This window comes from Plecotus auritus, assembly GCF_963455305.1.
Source record: "Plecotus auritus genome assembly, chromosome: 6".
Taxonomy (NCBI): Eukaryota; Metazoa; Chordata; class Mammalia; order Chiroptera; family Vespertilionidae; genus Plecotus; species Plecotus auritus.
The window spans coordinates 166,154,817-166,179,881 of NC_137773.1; the positions used below are offsets into that span (position 1 = coordinate 166,154,817).

The window sequence follows — 25,065 nt, forward strand, 5'->3', positions numbered from 1 at the left end:
TAGGTTGCTTAAATAAAATATATTTTACATATAAGTTCACATTAAAATAAAAGTAAAATGATAGAGACAGACCATGGCAAACACCAACCAAAAAAAAGCTGGTCTAGCTATACTAACTTCAAACAAGCAGCTTGAAGAAGCATTAGTAGAGATAGAGACTTTTAATTATGATAAAAGAGTAAATCCAGAACCCTAAATTTTTATGAACCAGTACACAGCTTCAAATACATAAAGAAAAAAAATGAAGAATTATAAATAAATAAATAGGCAAATCTATAACCATAGAGGGCAATAACGTTTTACCCACTTCCAATAAAGTTATATCTTTATAGTATAAGCTAAGAAAATTTGTATAGCTATCATCACAAGCCCCCAATTAAAAAGTTTGCAAATTATTTAGAGGTTATAAATATTCTAGGCTTAAAAATATTTTCTTTTTATGTCATTATCTTTTAATGTATTAAAAGAAATATCAAGTCTATATTAAATCTCAGGAACTTATTTATTTTTATAATCTATATACTAAAATAAATCTGTTATTTTTGAGGTAGGGTTCAGGCGTACAAGAAAAGAACATATGCCTTTTATTAAAAACTAGAGGCCCAGAGCACAAAATTCACGTGGGGGGTGGTGGTGGTGGTGGTGGTGGTGTCCCTCAGCCCAGCCTGCACCCTCTCCAATCTGGGACCCCTCGGGAGATGTCCGAATGTTGGTTTAGTCGGATAGCCCTCTCACAATCCAGGACTGCTGGCTCCTAACTACTGGCCTGCCAGCCTGCCTGATTGCCTCCAACCACTCTGCTTGCCAGCCTGATAGCCCCCTAACAGCTCCCCTGCCAGCCTGATTGACATCTAACTGCTCCCCTGCCGGCATGATCATCCCCAACTGCCTTCCCCTGTGGAGCTGAGGGGACTGGGGGACTGAGGCTGGATGAGGTGGGGCTAAGAGGGCTGGGGGACTAAGGCTGGATGAGGCGGGGCTGAGGGGACTGGGCACTGCCATCTTGTGAGGGTGAGGCAGTCAATTAGCATATTCCCTCTTTATTGGCTGTGGGTGCTGCCATCTTGTGAGGGCGTGGTGGGCAATTAGCATATTCCCTTTTTATTAGATAGGATATTTTCTTTTCTTTTAAATTTAATAAATCTTTATTGTTCAGATTATTACAATTGTTCCTCCTTTTCCCCCCATAGCTCCCCTCCTCCCAGTTCCCACCCCACCCTCTGCCCTTACCACCACCCCCACTGTCCTCATCCATAGGTGTACAATATTTGTCCCGTCTCTGCCCGCACCCCCCACACTTCTTTCCCCCCCGAGAACTGTCAGTCCACTCCCTTTCTATGCCCGATTCTACTATATTCACCAGTTTATTCTGTTCATCAGATTTTTTTATTCACTTGATTTTTAGAAACACTTGTTGATAGATATGTATTTGTTGTTCAAAATTTTTATCTTTACCTTTTTCTTCTTCCTCTTCTTAAAGAATACCTTTCAGCATTTCATATAATACTGGTTTGGTGGTGATGAACTCCTTTAGCTTTTTCTTATCTGTGAAGCTCTTTATCTGCCCTTCAATTCTGAATGATAGCTTTGCTGGGTAGAGTAATCTTGGTTGTAGGTTCTTGTTGTTCATCACTTTGAATATTTCTTGCCACTCCCGTCTGGCCTGCATAGTTTCTGTTGAGAAATCAGCTGACAGTCGTATGGGTGCTCCCTTGTAGGTAATTAACTGTTTTTCTCTTGCTGCTTTTAATATTCTCTCTTTGTCTTTTGCTCTTGGCATTTTAATTAGGATGTGTCTTGGTGTGTTCCTCTTTGGATTCCTTTTGTTCGGGGCTCTCTGCACTTCCTGGACTTGTAAGTCTATTTCTTTCACCAGGTGGGGGAAGTTTTCTGTCATTATTTCTTCCAATAGGTTTTCAGTATCTTGCTCTCTCTCTTCTTCTGGCACCCCCATAATTCAGATGTTGGTACGCTTGAAGTTGTCCCAGAGGCTCCTTACACTATCTTCATATTTTTGGATTCTTTTTTCTTTTCCGGTTGAGTGTTTTTTGCTTCTTTGTATTTCAAATCTTTGACTTGATTCTTGCATTCCTCTAGTCTGCTGTTGGATCTCTGTATAATATTTTTAATTTCAGTCAGTGTATGCTTAATTTCTAGTTGGTTCTTTTTCATATCTTCAAGGGTCTCGCTAAATTTATCGGCCTTTTCTAGAAAATTCCTGAAAAACCTTATAACCGTGGTTTTGAACTCTATATCCAGTCGTTTGCTTTCCTCCATTTCTTTCATTTGTGATCTGTTTCTTTGTCTCCGCATTTTTGCTGCTTCCCTGAGTTGGTAGGGTGGCTTTGTGTGCTAGGTGTACTATAGGGCCCAGTGGCTCATCCTCCCCAGTTACCTGAGGTGGACACTCTTGGTGCACCCCTTTGTGGGCTGTGTGCACAGTCTTGTTGTAGTTAAGCCTTGATTGTTGTTGGTGTTACTGGGAGGAATTGACCTCCAGGCCAAATGGCTGTGAGGATCAGCTGTGTCTATGCTGGGAGAACTTCTGTGCTGGAGACACCTTTATGGGAGAAGACTTGCAAAAGCCTTTGTGCTCAGCTTGAATGGGGCGGAGTCTCAGGGCGGAACAGATAGCATTGGTTTCCCATCAGCCCTGCCCTAATAGGCCCCTGGGTCTCAGTGTCCCGTGATAATTGCTGCAAGCACCTCTGAGAGAAAGCCGCCCTCGAGTTCCACCCGCTGCCAGACAATCCAGTTTCTTCCCAAATGAGTCTGGGTTCCCAGAGTCTCGCCCGGAACTGGAGTTCAGCGCAGTCGGGAGCTTTTGTCTCCCTCCTGCTTGAGAAAGCCAGCCGCGCACTCAGTTGCCAGTCCTCTCCGCGCGCGTGCGTCTCAGTACCTCTGCCTCCTGCAGCTCCTATGAGTCTCAGTGTGCTTTCCTCTTTCCTTCTAGTTGTAGAATTTCCACTCAGCCCGCCTTCCTGTGGTTCTGGATGATGTCCGTTTTGTCTTTTAGTTGTAGTTTTGAAATTGTTGTGTGAGGCAGCAGTTTAGGTGTTTACCTATGCCGCCATCTTGGTTTCTCCCTCAGATAGGATATTTTCTTAATAGCTATAAACTATCAGAACAAATCAGTTATATTTTTTTCCTGAAATACTTTTATGAGTGAACTGGAAGTTGCACTGGAAGTGGACCCAACTCTTTCTTGTTTATGCTATAACCTCATTACCTACAACAATCCTGGGATTACTGTCATAGCTAACTCTTGTTTCTGTTTCCCACCAATGTCCCCCAGGATTTACTCTCAGCATAATGCGCTGTGAGTTGAACAAAGTCATGTCACATTGCTTCTCAAAATCCTCCTACGACTCCAAAAAAGGCCCACCAGGACTCCAAGATCTACAAGATCTTAGGTCTCTCTAACCTCATCTTCTACTCACTATCCAGCTTTCTCTCCAATCCAGCTTCACCAATGTCCTTGCTGTGACTCATATCAGGGTCTCTATACATGTTCCCTTTGCCTAGAATACCCTTCTGCCTCTTAGCCACACTGTTTACTCCTTCAAATCTTTACTAATCTATTACTTTCTCAAAGAGGTTTCTCCAGATGATAAAATTGTAAACCTCCCAAAATTCTGACACTACTGTTCTACCCTTACACTTCCTTTATTTCTCTCCCTAGTACTTACCATTTATATATTTTACTTACTTTGGTTATTATTTCTCTCCTCTCACTGAAATGTATTGTCTATTAGGGTGAGAACTTCTATTTTGCCAACTGCCCTGTCTCCAGCATGTGGAACAATGCTCAGAAGAACACATTTCACAGTAGGGATTCTTTTGATCTCCAGTAAAAGCTTTACTAGGTTATTTGAAACAAAACTCCAAAGACAAACAAACTATAAACATTTTAAAAATATCTCCTGATAAACAATAAAAATACCTGACAAAATACTAAGAAATATAAGAATAAAACCACTATATTTGAACTTCTATTCTGAAGGCCTGTGGGGCAAAGGGAACAAAATTCAAAACTCACATAAGATGCAAACTTGAAGAGAAGAATCTTTCCACCAAAAGCTGATATACCAAATGAGTATATAGTTGCCCTTGAACACAGGTTTGAACTGTGTACTGATATGTGGATTTTTAAAATAAATACCTGTACTGTTTAGACCTCCAGTTGGGAATCCACAGATGTGGAGGGCTACTGTATGCACTGACTATACCATTTTATATAGGGGAATTCAGCATCTGATTTTGGTACCCACAGGGGTAATTACTGAGAGTAGTCAAGTTTTGGGGGAGTCAGACAGAGGTTATATGCACAATTTCAACTGTATTTGGTGGGGTTGTACAGTTGTTCAAGGATTAACTGTATCCTCAAGGTTAAAGTGAACCACAAGTAAGACTTTAACTTTTTTTTTTTTTTAATATATTTTATTGGTATTTTACAGAGAGGAAGGGAGAGGGATAGAGAGTTAGAAACATCGATGAGAGAGAAACATCGATCAGCTGCCTCCTGCACACCTCCTACTGGAGATGTGCCCGCAACCAAGGTACATGCCCTTGACCGGAATCGAACCCGGGACCCTTCAGTCCGCAGGCCGACGCTCTATCCACTGAGCCAAACCGGTTTTGGCAAGACTTTAACTTTTTAAAAATATATATTTTTATTGATTTCAGAGACGAAGGGAGAGGGAGAGATAGAAACATCAATGATGAGAGAGAATCACTGATTGGCTGCCTCCTGCACCCCCCACACTGGGATTGAGCCGGCAACCTGGGCACGTGCCCTTGACCGGAATCAAACCTTGGACCCTCAGTCCACAGGCCGAAGCTCTATCTACTGAGCCAAACCACCTAGGGCAGTGGTCGGCAAACTCATTAGTCAACAGAGCCAAATATCAACAGTACAACGATTGAAATTTCTTTTGAGAGCCAAACTTTTTAAACTTAACTACTTCTAACGTCACTTCTTCAAAATAGACTCGCCCAGGCTGTGGTATTTTGTGGAAGAGCCACACTCAAGGGGCCAAAGAGCTGCATGTGGCTCACGAGCCACAGTTTGCCGACCACGGACCTAAGGCAAGACCTGAACTTCTAGTCTTTTATTCTTTTTAAACTTTTCTCAAGAGGGCCATAGAGAAGTAAATCAAATGAAGTATTTCATTTAGGTCAAATGCTTAGGCAAACTCATTAGTCAACAGAGCCATATATCAACAGTACAACGACTGAAATTTCTTTTGAGAGCCAAATTTTTTAAACTTAAACTTCTTCTAATGCCACTTCTTCAAAATAGACTCGCCCAGGCTGTGGTCCATATTCAAGGGGCCAAAGAGCCACATGTGCCTCGCGAGCCGCAATTTGCCGACTCACACTTGTAGTACTCCCAAGCAACAGACAAAGCAAATGCAAAATTTTCCTAGAAGAAAGTCTATAGCCTCATGTTATTTTCAAAGTAATTTTCCAAAGGTCATTTAGCATGAGATGAAACAAGACACCAGGAGCAAGAAAAAATAGAAATAGACAATAGGAACAGATCCACTTTAAATCCTAGAATTATCAAGCACAGACTCTAAAATATCTATACTTGGAAGCTTTTACCAGGCAGGCTTGAAAATAACTTCAGAGATGAGGAAATTATAAAAAAAAAAGTGACATTGATTTTTAAAAACAACCAAGATTTTTAAAAACTTCTAGAAATAAAAATAACTGAAATTTAAACTCAGTGGGGAGACACAACAGATTAGACACAGCTCAAGGGCTCATTAATGAACTTCAAGATAAATCACACAAAAAATCACCTAGGATTCATATAGTAGGAGCTTTAATATTTACTGAATAAACAAATAAAAAGGGTCAAATACAGAAAGCAACCTATAAATTACAATTATGTTGATACCTCTGTTCTTACTCCAATGTTTCAAAAAAACAATACTGTGGTTTGGTGCAGAAACAGAACAAGATGAACATATACAAACTAATAATGTGAGGAGGCTCTAGTGGTTATGTGTATGATGGAGATGAAAAAGGAGAGAAGAAGGAGCAAAGGTCCTGATAAGAGAAAAAAGAGATGGAAATGGTGGCAGAGGAACAAATATAGGAGGAGATGATGGAGGAGGAGGAAGAAAGGATGGGGAGGAAAAAGAAATGGTGATAGAAGGGAGAGGGAGTTGGAAATAAAGGAGATGATGGAGGAAGAAGTGGGCAAGAGGAAAAGGAGGAGAAGGCAAGGAAGAGAAGGAGGAAGAAATAGAAACAGAGGAGGGGGAAATGGAGGAGGAAAAAGAGGGAGTAAGAGAAGGGAGAGAAAGACAAGCAAAGAGTGGGAGGGGAAAAACAAGCTCAAGTAGGCTAAGGCTTTATCTTATGCTGCCTTCATATTACACTTGAAAACTGTCCTCAGTAAGCGCTGAGCTCCTATAGGCCCATGATTCCCTATCAGCGTGCCTAAAAGCCAAAAAAGCTCTGAAAGTCTTTTGTCTTTTAAATTTATCTGGCAGCAAAATCTGAACTGATTTGTACTCAGTGCATGGCAAAACCTAATGTGAACTGACATTAGCCCATTTATTCTTTATTTCCCCTACTGCGAAAAAAATATTAATGTGCTTGATTATAAGGTCAGGCCCAAACCCAGCTCGGGTTGTTATAAAATATATGTTGTATAACTGTATTATGTTTCTAATATCTAACATATTCTGAATTCCAAAATATAAGTGGTCTTCAAGATTTCAGATAAGAAAGTATGACTTGCCCTGGAAAGGTGGCTCAGTTGTTTGGAGTGCCATCCCATATATTCAAAAGGTTGCCTGTTCCATCCTGGTCTGGGCTGTATGGGAGGCAACCGATCAATGTTTCTCTGTTTCTCTCTCTCTCTCTCTCTCTCTCTCTCTCTCTCTCTCTCTCTCTCTCTCTCTCTCCCTATCTCTCTCTCTCCCTATCTCTCTCTCTCCCTATCTCTCTCTATCTCTATCTCTTCCCCCGCCCACCCCCCCTTTCTCTTTCTCTAAAATCAATAAAAACCTATTCTTGGGTGAGGATTTTTTTTAAAAGGAAAGATTATAAATGCATATTACCATAATCAAGTCCTTTCCTTTTTTCCTTTTTCCCTTCAAAGAAAAGCCATATACGTATTTAAATGGCTATTCAAACTTTCCACTTCACTTTTATAGGTACATGTATCCCAAAACATAACATTTTTGCTTCTGAATTCATATAAAATCTGAAAAGCTGCTCCATCTTACATGGAAAACAAAGAGCAAGCTAAAACCTTTATACCATGTCTCTTTAAAAAAATTCATTTTGTGTGATTATCCTCAGTGAACTAACCAGCCATTTCAGTAAGAAGAACCCACAACATGACTGACTTTCATGCACAAAATAGACTGTTTCATAGTAAGTAGTTTCTTATACCAAAGTTCCTCTTTTCAATTGAAACTATATCCTTCCTTATTCTAATTAAAACACCAAGCAATAGGACTTTGGATTTCTGAACTGTTTCACACTCTTGCATATCCAACGATGATCATGGTTATATCTAACAGCTAAATTAGCAACTGATACTAGGAAACAATCCTATATAATAAAACCCTAATATGCAAATTGACCAAACGGTGGAACAACCGGTTACTATGACATGGGGGCAGACGCTCAACACAGGAGCTAAGGACCCCTTGAGGGATGTCCAACTGCCGGCAGGTGGACATCCCCCAAGGGGTCCCCCAAGGTGGACATCCCCCAAGGGGTCCCAAATAAAATCTGAATATGGCCCAAACCAAATGCAATATTTAAAGTTGCCTGTAAATTAGGATTTACACACAAAAAAACACCTCAATTATTATGTGCTATTTTATGCCAAACATAAAATCAAATTTATTTGGCAAAAAAATTCTCCTAAAATATAATTTTAATTGAGAGGGTGCAGGCCAGGCTGAGGGCCCCCGTCTCCCCAGTGTACGAATGTCAAGCACTGGGCCTTTAGTAATCTCTATAAGCTATTATATAGCATGTATCTCAGAAAACTTAAACAAATTTTAGTTGTTTGCACTCCCCACTATGTTTTTACATTAGGATATTCTCCTTGGGTTTCTTCTGACCTCACAAGTCCTTCTTGCTCAGTCTCTTCCTCTTTTACCCAACCATTAAATGTTGAATATCCTCCTTTTCTCCTGGCTGCACACTTTCTAAGTGGCTTCATCAATTCTCAACAGTTTAAAATATCTTCTACATGCTGACATTTTAAAATGTTTGTCTCTAGCCTAAACCATCTCTCATTTTCAGGTCTATATATTCAACTGCCCAGTAGAAGTTGCCCCTAAGAATATCTAAAATTAGAGAATTTGACATAGGTAACCTAACAACAACACATCTCCAAACTCATTCTTCCTGTCTTCCCCTATGCCAGTAAATGATATCATCATGTAGTCAACTCAAGCTTACAACCTGAAAGCCTCATTCCAAGTTCTCTCGTCTGCCCTGCATGGATCGTCTATCAGCAGCTCTTATTGTATATAACTCCAAGTTATATACAGCTATTTTTCTTTACTTCCTCTGCCACTCCTAGTCTAAAGCCAGACCAATATTATCTCTGCCTATATTGCTACAACTTCTTAACTGGTCTCCTTGGTTCTATTCTTGACCTTCCGAAACCACAACACAGATAATGCAATCTTCCAAAGAAATAAATTGGACCAATGGCTGCTGAAACCATTCAGTGAAAGACTGATAGGAAACTTTTTATGAGGCTGGTAACACCTATTCAATATTAATACAACACAAAAAGACAATCAGACAGTGTATGCCTTCTAACAAACAATATACTTTACCACATACAAAAATCTGTATCAAAAGGAAAAAAAGAAAAACCGCCCTGGCTGATGTACTCAGTTATTAGAGAGTTGGCCCAAGGATCGGAGGGTGATGGGTTTGATTCCCAGTCAAGGGCCTGTACCTGGGTTTCAGGTTCCAAACCTGACCCCGGTTGGGGCACGTTCGGGAGGCAAGCATCTCTCTCTCTCTCTCTCTCTCTCTCTCTCTCTCTCTCTCTCTCTCTCTCTCTCTCCTCTCCCCCCCTTCTCCCTTCCACTCTCTCTAAAAACTAATGGAGCCCGGCTGCCCTGGCTCAGTGTTTGAGCATTGATCTATGAACCAGGAGGTCACACGGTTTGATTCCCAGGTTGTGGGCTCGATCCCCAATAGGAAGCATGCAGGAGGCAGCCAATCAATGATTCTCTCTCATCACTGATGTTACTTTCTCTCTCTCTCTCTGAAATCAATAAAAGTATTTAAAAAATAAAAATCAATGGGAAAAATATCCTTAGGTGAGGATTAACAACAACAAACAAAAGGAAAAACAAGACCCCTGCAAAAAGAAAAATCAGACCTGATTCTGATCAAGACATTATCAGAATTTTCAATTTTCAGAAAATACAAGGGATATAAAAACATTTTAAAAAAACAAGCAACATAAAACCACATGGCAATGTAATGAACAAAATCTAATATATCCGTACTAGATTTTATGAGTCAGGTGTTTTTTTCTTTAATAAATGGCAAGAGGAGAAAAAGATAGACAACTGCTTTAAATAGAACCCTAAGAGGTATATCAAGCCCTAGCTGGTTTGGCTCAGTGGGTAGAGCATCGACCTGCGGACTGAAGGGTTCCAGGTTCGATTGCGATCAAGGGGGCAGTAGGGGGCATGCAAGAAGCAGCCAATCAATGATTCTCTCTCATCATTGACGTTTTTCTCTCTCCCTCTCCCTTCCTCCCTGAAATCCCAAAAAAAAGATATATCAACCAACTGCCATGGTAAACCTTGTTTGAATGCAAATTTAAAATGTAAAAAGATATTTATGAAACAACTAAGGAAATATGCACGTGCACACACATACTCACACATCCCAGTCCAGCAAGATAGTAGGGCTGGGGTAGATAGGTAGGAATACTGATGAATAAAAATTGTCTATGTATTGACAATTTGTTGAAGCTGGATAATGGCTGGTAATGCAGGTTTATCACAATATTTTCTATTTCTGGTTATGTTTGAAAATTCTCCTAAAATATAATTTTAATAACTTTACTCTCTTCCTTAAAATCCTGCAATGGAACTCCAATAAAATGATAAGTAAAACCATAAGAGCAAAGAAAATAAAGTGAGGCAGAGAGTATGTGAAATAAGCACCTAAAATATAGCAACAAATTCTTATAAAATGCAAATAAAAAGGATAAAAGGCTTTTGAAGAATAATACCACAGCAAAACTGCAACTTATAAATCTCAGAAGCCCACTCAAACAGCAGAGAGAACTAATTTACCTTGGAGAATGACAGAAGTAATAATTTCTAAGCCAGAAAGTACAGGAATGACTAGCAAGGAACAAATTAAAAATTTATAGAATGATTTCATCATTAAGCTCTTCCCACTCCCAATTCAGTGAGCTCAGTATTTTACATACAGGTGTGTATGTGCATGCTTACACATGTGTGCATACACGTACACACAATTCTGTAAAAATGGAGCCATCAGGAAAGGAAAAACAAAGTTCTTGGAACTATTTGAACTTTTATTTGGCAAAATTAAAATTTAACAGGAGGGCTGGATGAGAGTCAAGGAAATCTCCCAGAATACAGAGTAAAAGAGAAAGATGTAAAACTTTTAGTAAAAAGATGTAAAACTTTTAGTAAAAGAGAAAGATGTAAAATAATTAGAAATTGAAAATCCAAATGCTTCAAAATAAAACAATGGCCAAATTTTTATATTCACTTGAAGATGCTGTGTTCTCAGCAGCAAGTTTAGTCTTAAGTTATTTTTTTTTTAAATATATTTTATTGATATTTTACAGAGAGGAAGGGAGAAGGATAGAGAGCTAGAAACATTGATGAGAGAGAAACATGGATCAGCTGCCTCTTGCACATTCCCTACTGGGGATGTGCCCGCAACTAAGGTACATGCCCTTGACCGAAATCGAACCCGGGACCCTTCAGTCCGCAGGCCGACGCTCTATCCACTGAGCCAAACCGGTTTTGGCTTAAGTTATTTTTTTATAAAAAAGTAAGTTTAGCCAAAACCGGTTTGGCTCAGTGGATAGAGCGTCAGCCTGCGGACTGAAGGGTCCCGGGTTCGATTCCGGTCAGGTGCATGTAACTTGGTTGCGGGCACATCCCCAGTGGGAGGTGTGCAGGAGGCAGCTGATCGATGTTTCTCTCTCATCGATGTTTCTGACTATCTATCCCTCTTCCTTCCTCTCTGTAAAAAAAACCAATAAAATATATTAAAAAAAAAAAAGTAAGTTTATATTATACAAAGTTTAAAAGAGGTGAAGAAATTGATAACATCTCTTAAAATTTTGGGATAGGTATCAACTATTTGAAGACATTTACCCTTTTCTTTAAGGGGGCCCTTTAAAATTTCAAGATCTTCAATAGTTCAGTGAAAGGGCAAACACAATTTAAACCATTTGGTATTAACAAAATTAACATATTTCATGAAAACATAATATCAAACTAAATAATAAATGCACCTCATAAAATGGTTTATTTAGAACCTTTACACAATCTAGTCATTTCAGGTAAATTTTTTTTCTTTTTTTTTTTAATAGATGAGAATCTTTTTTTTTTAAATAGATGATCTGCTGCCTCCAGCACCCACCACACTGGGGATCAAGCCCGTAACCCAAGCATGTGCCCCAACCGGGAATCAAACCATGACCTCCTGGTTCATAAGTTGATGTTCAACCACTGAGCCACATCAGCCAGGCTCAGGTAAATTTTCATGACAGCTACAGGTTGGTCATAACAGCTGTCAAGAACATCAACTATACATTCTACAATGCTGTTAACCTTTTCTTGAAGATTCAGGTTCATTAGCAACATCATGTTTGAGGCTAGGTTGCAACTGGGCCCAAGGCCTTGCACCCAAATGGGTAAATGAGCCCTCTTCAAGAAGGCTAAGATTTTCAATCTTAGTGTCTGCTAATTCCTGCCTATACTGTTGCTAACTGCTCAATCTTTTGTCCCTTGTAATTTACTTTTTCTCCTTATAGACTACCCCCCCCCCCATCATTGCTCCCAGAAGAAAAGTTTGGCCTTTTTGCCAATAAGTTAGAGTTGCTTTCTTTCAGTGATTTACATTACCCAATCACAGAATATTCCAGGATATGGAAGAGATCATCCATTCAGTATTCAGCATAATTTCTTACTATTGTGCCCTAGCCCCCCCCAACCAGTAGTTATATGTCAATTTGGAGTGGTCCCAGAAGGCTTACCTCTAGAAGGCCAAAGTTATATCCTCAATTATATACATTTTTAAAAATATTCATTCATGTTTGAAATAATAAACTGTGTTGAAATATTAAAAGTTTACAAAGAGTCTATTTGCAACAAAACCTTATTTCTTTCCAGCTACTCTTTGGCATAACAACTAAAGGCCAAATTCCTCTTATGAGCTTTTGAGGCAGACTGAAGGGCTCAGCGCCACGTAATAATCCTACAGGTTTTTAACTCTATCAGGTTTGACTGCCCAGAGTTACTTCACAGTCATTTGACTGCTTAGTTTTATACTCTTGGGTAAGGATAAATACAACTAAACAGAAAGATACCCGAAACTCTTCAATTGATAGTCTTTATAGTGCTTCACAAATTCAAGTTTGCTGAAGTTAAGCTTATGTAACATTTAATAGATAATAGATTAATAACCAGAATATATAAAGAGCAATTATAAATAAGCAACAAAAAAGTCAAACAACCAAAAAGTTGCCTAAGGATGCCAGAAGGTAATCCACAGAAAAAGAAATACAAATAAACAATCCTATGAAGATGATCAACCTTATTAGAAAGCAAAGATGTTTTTAAAAGGGTGAGGTATTTCTCACTCATCTGATAGGCAAATTTTAAAAAGATTAATAACAACAAAAACGGAAAAGAATTCAGGATGATAGGCACTGTTGGTGGTAAGTGGTAAAGCCTCTTTTGGCAGAAATTAGTTAGAGCTAACGCAATTTGAAATAAATAAAAAACTTGGATCCAGAAATTCTACTTCTAGACTACTTTAAGAAATATATACGTGGCCCTAGCCGGTTTGGCTCAATGGATAGAGCGTCGGCCTGCGGACTGAAGGGTCCCAGGTTCGATTCCGATCAAGGGCACATACCTGGGTTGCGGGCTTGGTCCCCAGTGGGGGGCATACGGGAGACAGCCAATCAATTATTCTCTTTCATCACTGATGTTTCTCTCTCTCTCCCTTCCTCTCTGAAATTAATAAAAATATTTAAAAAAATAACCCTTGGGGGGAGAAAAAAGAAATATATATGTGTAGGTGTATGTGTATATATACACACATACGTTTTGTACAAAGGTGTTTTTTCATGATCATTTAGAAAAATAATGTGATTAAACAATCTAAAATTCCATAACAGAAGAAATGGTTATAATGCATCCATACTATGAAATTCTATGCAACAGTTCAAACAAATAAGGCAGTTACACATGACTGCATTAAAAAATCTCTATACCATATTGAGCACACAGCAAATGGCAAATATATGTTCAGAATGATACATATTTTAATACTCAATATGCATGTAAGGTATGAAAAGACAAACTCCATACTAATGAAAGTATTCATCTCAGCTTATACCTATGATTGAGGCTTACAGGTAGTTCAAAGGGGATTTTTGCTCTATTTGCATTGTTTGAATTTTGAAAATAAGATTGCATTTGTCTTAAGTTCATAATTCAAAATGAAGAAATAAAAAACAACATAGGAATAGTGCAATCCAATTGTTATATATATGTTCACATGATAAGAGTATGGTGTATGTGCATTACACGTGAGAGATTATATATGCAGAATATATGAAAATGTTATAGCTATAAATCTCTCTCTATATATATATATATGTATTTCTTTTTTTAAAAAAATATATTTTATTGATATTTTACAGAGAGGAAGGGAGAGGGATAGAGAGCTAGAAACATAGATGAGAGAGAGAAACATCGATCAGCTGCCTCCTGCACACCTCCCACTGGGGATGTGCCCGCAACCAAGGTACATGCCCTTGACCGGAATTGAACCCGGGACCCTTCAGTCCGCAGGCCAACGCTCTATCCACTGAGCCAAACCGGTTTCGGCTATATATGTATTTCTATCTTTATTGTTTACTATGCAGATTTTTAATTTTTTAATAAAGGGGTATTACTTTAATTATCAATAAAATACAATAAAGGTATTTCCATTTTGAAGAAAAGAATGAACAGAAGGTTAACCTCTGAGTTTTATAAGAGATTACTTTGATTTTTTAAAAATCAAGACATTCCTCAACAGTCTGAATGCATTTATATACCATGTGAAAATAGAAAAACTAAGTATAACTATAACTAGATAGCCACTGAACCTATATGTTTAAGAAATAAAATCTGAATATGGCTCAAACCAAATGCAATATTTAAAGTTGCCTGTAAATTAGGATTTACACAAACAACTTGGCAATGTCCTTAAGTATATGAAAACTTGATGGCTTTTACCTTAAAAATTAGTAGTTAAAATTAAATTGTTACTTATTTATATAGAGTCATATAAAACAGTTACATAAATTCTTTTTTTTACACAAATTCTTGGAATAAACCATAACAATATGCAAAACAAAACTTACTATCATATTTCCATTAACACGTACATAATAATTTAAATGACCGTTACTAATATCATCATTTTGGTAAGTTTGCATCCTATTCCTCATAGTTCCAAGGGGACAAACTCCTTAGAGGGAAATCATTGCATAGTCATGAGGAAGGCTGAAGCTATTAGAGTTAAAACTCCCAAATACAGTCAGTCTTCCTTAACAACTTAGTGAAAAAATACACAAAACATTTTTGAGTAACCTCAAATTCCCCTTTATACATATCTCTGGTATTGATGCAATTAGAAAGTATACCTCTAAGTCTCTTAACAAAAGATTTAATATTGAAAAAAGAAAAAAAAACACCTCAATTATTATGTGCTATGAAGGACAATACAAATGCACTAGATTTGGTTCTAGTTTGTTCTGTGCCTGGGACTTACAATCTCAGCAAGCCTCAGTTTTCTAATCTGTGAAATGAAAATACCAACATACTCTGTATACTTCACAGAGTTATCTGTACCTGATGAGTTAATGTATACTAAGTATACAAAAGTGCTTTGGGAACTAAAATGCATTATAGAAATATTTTTTAGATGATTTGACTGCTTAGTTTTATACTCTTGGGTAAGGATAAATACAACTAAAAACAATAAAGCACTGGCAAAATCAATTTTTAATCTAATTAACATCCTATATAGAAACTGTAAAAGAGTAAATATTTTCTAGAGAATTGTTTACTAGGGACAATGACAAATCACAAGCATATTAATTAAAATAGTGTCTATGGCAAGCCATTTTGCTTCTTTTACTACTTTATACCACAGAATTCTACTTGTTGTCAAATACCACAGGAAAGATGTCAAGCTAGTTAACCAAACCTTCCTGCCAAAATCTGTCATTATTCTAAAGGCCATGTTCTCTCTTTAAAGCTTTTGCATATATTCCATGTTTCTTCCACTATCGCTTCTTCATACCCACCACCAAAGACTGAGGGCTTGCTTGGGTTACAAGGTAAATTGTCACCTTATATTTGCCAAATCTCATACAGACATATCAAGTAGAAAAATACACCAAATGACAAGTAAGCACACACGTGTATACATCATACATGAGTGTATACATACACACACACACACACACACACACACCTTCATTCTTTAGGGAGAAATATATTCCTTACATTAGCAAATGATTGTCACTTTAAAAGGAAGTATATAACACAAGCAAAAGAAGAAAAATAAATCTTACTCACCATCTCCCATAGCCATTCAGATGGTCCAGGGAGCTCTTTCTCAAACCAAGAGGTCAAACAGCACAGCAAATAAATGCAGCTCAGTGCCTGCGCCACTAGGCTCGGCCTGCAGCCTGCAGACACCGGGAGCACTGTGTGACCCAGGCTGCGCTGCAGTTCTGCACCGCAATAGCCAACAGCTGCTACTCCATTTCAAAATAAAAGTCTGGGGTCTTGTTGAAAACCCTTGTCTAATTTAGCTGAGCCTAGCAGTGCTTGATCAAGATTATTCTTTAACTGCATACAAGCAGTTAGATACAGGTTATGATGTTTCTCCTTGTGCTGGCCGACTGAAATGTAATATAAGAAAAGCTCTGAGAATCAATAAATGCCATTCCACGGGGGAGGAGGAGGGACTTTTAATGCAATCATCAAAACACAAGGCATGTGTTCAGCAATCATTTTCTGCTTCCCTAAAGCTATGCATGTAATCAGTAGCAATCACATGATCTGATGGATTAACTGATTTGCGCCTTTTTAAAAGGTTTTCATCCTTTTAATATTTACAAAAGGAGACTGCTAGAAGTGCACCAACAGGAATAGCCCAGTTTCCATGATTAACTGCTCTCATTATGCAGGAAGCATTTCTGGCTGCCGTAAACAAATCACGTCAAAGGCAGCCCATCAAAGGCTGTTCTGTGTGTGGACAGCAGGGCCACGCAGAACAAAGCTTGTTTCTGGTGGAGACAGAAGCTCGCCAGTGCGCAGCTGCGGGGACACGGAGCACCCTCCATCCAAACTGCACAACCATCAGCACACTGTCAAGCTCAGAGAAAGCTAGGGCTCATGATCACAAATAGATACAGTACCTTTAAAAATCAACCTAAGAAGAGGTGCTTTGCTTTTCACCAAAGGGTATGTTATAAACATATATAAAAAAACTGAACCATAGGTACCTTATTGCCTCTAATAAGCCAAATATCAAGGTAATTTGATATCCTAGTTTCTATGCATTATTTTATAGCCAGCCTCCTAGAGCAATTCTTTTCCTAGCAATTGTTTCAAACAGAGAAGCTGGGAAATATTTTACAATGATTACATGCCTAGACTGCATTAGGTCCTACACACACACTAGACAAATCAGAATTATTCAGTTTTTTCACAGTGAAAGAGAAAAAATCTTGCAGTCAGAGCCACCAACACTGTTGGTGTTTACATCTTGATTAGCGTAGGACAGTGGTCGGCAAACTCATTAGTCAACTCATTAGTCAAACTCAATATCAACAGTACAACGATTGAAATTTCTTTTGAGAGCCAAATTTTTTAAACTTAAACTTCTTCTAACGCCACTTCTTCAAAATAGACTCGCCCAGGCTGTGGTATTTTGTGGAAGAGCCACACTCAAGGGGCCAAAGAGCTGCATGTGGCTCGCGAGCCACAGTTTGCCAACCACTGGCGTAGGAGACTGTCTGGAAAGGTCCATGAGGACACCAGGCCCTGTTATAATCAGAGTGGCCTGCAACTTTCAGTCTTTTCTTTCCAGCAGGGCTGGTGTCCTTTCAGCCACAATCTGATTAATTTCAAATCCAGTTTCCTTCTACTAGCAGAGTTAATTCCACTGCACTTAGGGATTCTGCCTCCCTCACACTCTGTAATACAAGAATTAAACTCAGGCTTGAAACACACTCAAGACAAAAAGTGCTGTGCATTTCTCACTATTTCTAAACTAAATGAAATACTCAAATCTTAGATGATACAATTTACTTTATGTTCTTCCAACTCATCCCTAGCCTCACTGGACTCTAGCCAACCCTGACCTTCCTTCTGTCCTTTTCTACCTCTGGGTCTTTATGGTCACATTTTCTCTGCCCAAAACACTTTCCCTATCATTCATTCCATAATTAGCTTGTTCTCCTTTATCAGATCTCAATTCAAATGTCTCATCTCTCAGAGAAATCTGCCCCATTATTCTAAAGTGGCATCACTGAGTTAATTACCAACTCCATATCCTATTCACTTTACTTAATGACTTAAGATGACAGCTTTTAGCTATAATGACTCTTAAAAAGTCATACCACCTTTACAACAAATCCTGTTTTTTGTTTTTGTCTGTATTTAGCAAAATGACTTTTCATTCCCAAACACTCTAAGTCAATATAAGAAGTGTGATGTTTCATTATTATGGTTTCAGGTAAAGGCACACTAAAAAATTTTACTTACCATGATAAGTTTCTAGTCACAGAATATCATATGGAACAAATTTGAATTAAATGCCATGTTTGGGTAAACTCCCAACAATTTGCTCTGCATATGTACACAAAGTGAGAGAAAGAAAAGGTGGTATCTTTAATGGCTCTTTAGTCCATTATGTGCATTAATCTAAATATAAAAACCTTATATGCAAATTGTCCTCATGGAAGTTCGACCAGGAGACCGAGCACTCACTATGATGTGCGCTGACCACGGGGGTGGGGGTGGGGCGGAACAAAGGAAGGCCCCGGCCAGCAGCCGGAAGGCCCAATAGGTCCTGATCACCGGCCAGGCCTAGGGACCCTACCCGTGCCAGAGTTTCGTGCACCAGGCCTCTAGTTATTTTTATTAGGTTTATTTTGACCTAAAATGAGCCTTTATTTTGACCTAAAATGGTCCCTTGTTCTTTTACTTTTTTGTTTAAGACTTTTTAATTGATGATGTTTTTTTAAGAGAGAGAGAGAGAAAAAAACATCAATGTGAAATATTGATTGGCTGCCTCCTGCATGCTCCCTACTGGGGATGGAGCCCACAACCTGAGTATGTGCCCTGACCAGGAATCATACCAGCAACCTTTCAGTGCATAACACCCAATCAACTGAGCCACATGGGTCAAGGCCTGTTCTATTACTTTTAGTTTACAGTTTTAGTTTGAGTGCACAATAACAATGAGCCAATAAAAGGGCTGAAAATGTTGTGGGAGAAAATTGTGCAGAAATAAAAAAGGAGTTGAATAAACCTTCATTACATTCTTTGGGTACAAACTATTTTTTGCATTTGTTACTTATAAAAATTTGTGTTCAGTGTTTGATACATTTGTCTACCTGTGATGATTATTCAAGTATCTTGTGCTGAGATGAAACATACTATTAGTGGAAATAATTTTCTCATTTAATGGCTTTTGATTTGGCAGCAAGGATTTTAGGAATAATTTAAATTAATTTCATTAAACAAAGGGTAGTTGTATTTCGTCCATCACCAACTGTATTCACTCTGGATTCCCATGTGTTCACTTGTTTATGATCTCTTCTCCCTTACTAGAATGTAGGCGTACTGAGGCAGAATCTTTAACTGTCTTCTTCACTGCTGTGACATGATCTAATTTTAAGATCATTCTCACTTCTGGATAAAAAAAGATTCCAGAGGTCAAACATGGAACTGTAACATGTAGTAATCTAGGTAAAAACTATTACTGTAACATGTAATAATCTAGGTAAAAACTAAAGGAGATTTAGAGTGGGGTTTTAGCAGTGGAGATGGAAAAGAATGTTTGAGATATATCAATATTTCAGAGGAAGAAATGAGCAATTAAACTAGACTAATTAGTAAATGACTAATTAATAAATGACTAATTAGTAAAGGACTAATTAGGAGTCAATTCAGATTTCTAGCCTGAGCTGACAGTGGTAACCACTGACTGAAATGGGTAAAGCAGGGAAGAACAGATTTGAAGGAAAGGCAGAGACAACAGGGTTTCAATTTTGGACATGCTAAGCCTGGGATGCTCATTAGGCATCCAAATGGAAATGTCAGAGAGGCCACAGGCTAACAAATCTAGAGCATAAGAGATACAATGAATGAGGGCTAGAACTACACATTTAAGAATCATCAGCAAATAGTTACCATTTAAAGCCTTTGGGCTGAATTAGGCCCCTGAGAGAAAATAAAGACAAGGGAGAGAAGGGGTTTGGGGGTAGTGAACAAGATAAACAGGCTTCCCTCTACTAGTCTCCAGCCTTATTAACAAATCCATTAAAATATTTTTCAATGACAGCGTAATATTTTCATCAAAAACAACTGGCTGCTTGGCTGGTGTGGCTCAGGGATTGAGCAATGACCTATGAACCAGGAGGTCACAGTTCAATTTTCAGTTGGGGAACATGCCCAGGTTGCAGGCATGGTCCCCAGTGGGGAATGAGCAAGAGGCAGCCCATCAATAGTTTTCTCTCATCACTGATGTTTCTATATATATATATCTCTTTCCCTCCTCTCTGAAATCAATAAAAATGTTTTTTTAAAACAAAACATCCTGACCAATTTCTATACCCCAATATATATGTATTACAGATTTTAACATTCACATTTGACCATATTTATAATATTCAGAGCATAATCTCCAATACAAAAATATCCCTGAAGACTCCCCTAAGAGAAATAAGTGGTAGATACTAACCCCAAACCTCCTTGTTTATGGAGAGATAAACAAGAGAAAAAGAAATGAGACCTTAAATAATAGGGGATAAAATAATCTTCTATTTTGAAGGTAACAGAAATAACCTCACAAAATAAAATGACAGTACTTTCAAAACAAACCATACCAGCCCTAACTGGTTTGGCTCAGTGGACAGAGCGTCGGCCTGCGGACTCAAGGGTCCCAGGTTCGATTCCGGTGAAGGGCATATACCTTGGTTGTGGGCACATCCCCAGTAGGGGGTGTGCAGGAGGCAGCTGATTGATGTTTCTCTCTCATCGATGTTTCTGACTCTCTATCCCTCTCCCTTCCTCTCTGTAAAAAATCAATAAAATATATTTTTAAAAAAACCATACCAAATAATAAATATTTTAAGTTTATAATATCCATTACACTCTTTGTCTTAGAGTTGTAACTACAAAGTTTGGAATACACAAGTGAGAATGCACTGTAAATGGTATGAAAACACAAGTCTTAATTTAAGGAATTTTAACAACTCTTCATCTTCCTGCTGTTTCTGGTTTCTATGGAAATGGACAGAGGTAACTGCTGAGAAAATAAGGACAAGGCACTTAAAACACTTCTATTCAGAGGAGTGATAAACAGCTGGCAGTCAGGGTAAGGACCAGTAGTGCTGAAGTCAATTTATGCTTCTGGAACTAAGTTTAGATTAGGGTAGACACAATCTTTTTAACACTAATTTCTCACTCCATCTGCCTTCCTGCAACAAAACAAATTTCAATCTTGGTTTAATCTAGAGGGGGGAAAAAACCCCCACTAAATTATATTAGAAACTAGTTTTCCTATTATTTAACTATACAACTTATATAACAAATTATTTCTCCAGCATCATTTACATAGTACTAAATTAATCACACTCTCTTTAATATGAACTTAATTACCTAGGTGAAAAACCATCTATACTATCTTTTGAAATAAAATATATTCTTTACATATAGGCTAATTAATAATTAAAGACTGAAGTCTAGGTAAATGCTACCCAATAAAACCAAATACAATTTAGTATCCTTACAAAAAGTAGAGCAACTACAAAATCAAATAAACGCCACATATTAACTTCAACTTCTAATTCAGAAGCCAAAGATAATTATGTTGGTAAAGTTCCTACGTCTGTGTTTCTTCACTAGTGTCATCACTGGTAGTCTACACATAGGTGTAATAGAGCCCATCAACTCCACAATTTCTACTAAAAACAACGAAGTAAAACAGTTACTATGGGAATAAAAAACACATTCCATGCATGAAACGTGGAGGACAAGAAGGTCACCATATCTTCAACCCAGAAGATACAAAGCATAGGCGAAAGAACAGATCATTTTGCACGAATGAGTACACCCATTATTAAATTTTCACTTATTCCAAGTAAGTGCAAATGGCCAGCAGAGTATAAAGACTTGTTACTATATCTTAACTAAGTTTTAAGCCACAAAATCAAATCAGTTGACTTGAAAACGTATTTTAGTGTCTAAAAGTTTGTTAATAATCTTAGAAATGTTTAAGAACTAGAATAATTTAATTATTCTTACCTTTGCAGACACTCAAAATCATACCGCCTGAATTTTGCACTTCATCAAATTTGGCAAATATCATTTCTAACCTGGGAATAAAGAATAAATTTTGTTTGTTTTACATACACTTTAATGGGGAACAATTCCTTTCACCATCTCCCTGAGAAAAAAACAATTCCAGGGATCTAGTTAGTTCTATACAACTCTCTTTTACAATGAACTCACTTACTGAAAAGAAAGACAAAACCCATCTCTCTTCACTTGCCAGAACCAGCCAAATACAGATAGCACTCTCCACACTTTGTGAAATGGCAACTTTAACACAAAGCAGTTTCCCATGTTTCATCATAAAATTATTTCTCCAACCCATCAAAAATACTTCAGTTCTGCCCTAATTAGTTTGGCTCAGTGGATAGAGCGTCAGCCTATGATCAAGGGTCCCAGGTTCGATTCCGGTCAGGGGCATGTGCCTTGGTTGCGGATACATCCCCAGTAGGGGGTGTGCAGGAGGCAGCTGATTGATGTTTCTCTCTCATCGATGTTTCTAACTCTCTATCCCTCTCCCTTCTTCTCTATAAGAAATCAATAAAATATATTTTAAAAAATACTTCAGTTCCACCTTTATAATGAATCCACTCAGTCACCAATACACCCTTAAAAGGTACACAGAACCATGTTAAGGAAACATAAAACCAGTGAATTGAACTGGGCCCATATAAAACAAGGAACTTAACAGATAAATGCTGTGTGTGTTCTGACTGCTCCACTGAGCAGAATATGACCACTATGAAAAAAAGAATATAATTTTCAAACAACTACAATATTCAGGATAATATTACACAGAATTTATTATATTGAATTGACTATACTGAATTCTTGCGAATAAATGTTAGATGAAAGAGGGCAATGGTTAGTGAAACAATCATCTGAAGAAATGGGTAAAGCAAAATTCATTCATATCAGAAATGTGTCCAGTATTTTGATGATTTAAAATACTACCTATAAAATAATGAGGCCATGCGCTAAAAGAGTAGAAAACACTCTGCATGGTTGAAAAATTCAATTGTACACGCCTTGTACCTATGTAGTCCTTCCCATCCTCTACCACCTGGTTAGAGAAACATCATAGAAAAAACAGACACAAGCGTAACACAGAGGAAAGAACTATGGACTGAGAGTCAGGAAGCCTTCAGCTTCTCATCAACTACTCTGGGTCTCAGAATCTTCATCTGCCAAGTGGCTAGCCACTTAGGAGAGAAACCACAGGTAAGAATAGGATTAATAAATTGCTGGTGTATTTCAGTAAGGACATTAACGTATAAGCTATCCACATATGATAAAATCCCTATGAGGCTAAAATTACTTATAAAATATAACTTAAGAAGAAAGGAATATTGTAGGCCAATTTTATTTTGAGCATAACGCAAAAATCCTAAGCACATATGTGGAACTTAATTTATAACAAAAGGAACACTGAAGAAAAATGTTTTTAATAAGTGGTACTAGGTCAAGTGGATATCCATATGGGGAAAAAATGTATCTGAACCTCTATCACACACCATTAGAAAAATATCCCATGTGTACAATAAACCTAAATATAAATAAAACTTCAAAACAATTACACAGAGAATATCTTCACGACAGAGCAGGCAAAGATTTTTTAAACCAGACACAAAAACGTGTCTAATTATAAAGGAAATGACTGAGAACTACATTAAAATTAGGACCTATGCACACCAAGAGACATCAAGAAACTAAAATGGCAAGTGACAGGGTAGGAGAATATATCTGAAACATATATATATATATATATATAGCTAATAATGGGCTTATATCTAATGTATTTTAAAAAGTCCTAGCAATCAATTTTTTAAAATGACAGACGACCCATGCTGGGCTGGCGTGGTTCAGTGATTGAGCGTCGACCTAAGAACTAGGAGGTCAGGGTTTGATTCCCAGTCAGGACACATGCCAGGGTTGCAGGCTCAATCCCCAATAGGGGGTGTGCAGGAGGCAGTCGATCAATGATTCTCTCTCATCATTGATGTTTCTATCTCTCTCTCCCTTCTTCTCTGAAATCAATAAAATATATTAAAAAATAATAAAATAAAATGACAGACCACCCAATTTTTTAAAATGAGCAAGAGACCTGAAAACACACTTTAAGAGAACATACCCAAAAAACTGATAAATTTGAAATGATGCTCTTCTTTATTAGTAATCAGAGAAATGCAGATTACAACCATATGAGGATATATGAATCAGAAACCTAAATTAATAAGAGTAACAATGCCAAGTATCAGTGAAAATGTAGAATAATGGCAACTTGCAAACAGTGCTAGTGAGAATATAAATAGGTACAACCAGCCTGGAAAACTGTCAATATAAACTAAAGGTAAATATACCCTACTGAGGCCCGATGCACGAAATTCATGCAAGGGCCTTGGCCCCAGCCCTCACCCACGGCCCCCACCCACTGCAGCTTTGTCCCGCCTGCTGTGGCTTTGTCCGGAAGGAAGGACATCAGGTCGGAAGGACGTCTAGTCTAATTAGCATATTATGCTTTTATTATTATAGATATTATTATAGATGGCCCAGCAATTCCACTCAGATATATTCCAAGAGAACGAATACATTCATACACCAAAAGACAAGTACAAGAATGCTTTGAACAGAATCTACACTAATAAGAGTAACATGCTAACTGACCGTACCTTTGTGACGCCCACCAGCCAATCAGGAGTGAGTATGCAAATTAACCCAACAAAGATGGTGGGTTAATTTGCATACACAGGTGCCGAGCGGCCGGGGGGCGGGGTGGGGCGGAACGCTTGCGTTGTCGCAGGTGTTCCGTACTGCCCCATCTGCTGTGGGCCTCTGGGCAGCGTGGGAAGGCAGAAAGGTGGCTCCGGGCTAGAGCAAAAAGGCAGCTCCAGCCAGAGCGAAGGCGGTGCTTGCAGCCGGGGAAGGAAGGCCCATTTTTGCACGAATCTTCATGCATCGGGCCTCTAGTTATTCATAAAGCTACAAATTAAAAAAACAACTCAAAAGTCTACCAACAGTATGGAATAATCAAGTATGGCCTACTCACACAATGGAAAACTATAAAGCAATGAAAATGAACAGCTATAGCTGAACCCAACAATGAAAATGTATCTTAAAAACATAATATTAACTGCCTGGCTGGCGTGGCTCAGTGATTGAGTGTTGGTTAACCTCTGAACAAGGTTCAATTCCAGGTCAG

The 25,065-nt window shown here is 38.2% G+C and overlaps 1 protein-coding gene across 39 annotated transcripts in view; it reads right to left on the reverse strand.

The window, feature by feature from the left end:
- CLASP2 (cytoplasmic linker associated protein 2) overlaps positions 1–25,065 on the reverse strand; it is a 149,307-nt gene that overhangs the window by 106,605 nt on the left and 17,637 nt on the right. For 30 of the 39 annotated variants that reach the window (XM_080673653.1, XM_080673650.1, XM_080673645.1 and 27 more), the window contains exon 7: positions 21,840–21,910. In XM_080673653.1, the coding sequence (XP_080529779.1) occupies positions 21,840–21,910 (71 nt within the window). Of the gene's footprint in view, positions 1–15,872; positions 16,471–21,839; positions 21,911–25,065 lie in introns of those variants that run through there. The other 9 variants (XM_080673666.1, XM_080673674.1, XM_080673669.1 and 6 more) reach the window with 3 other exon arrangements.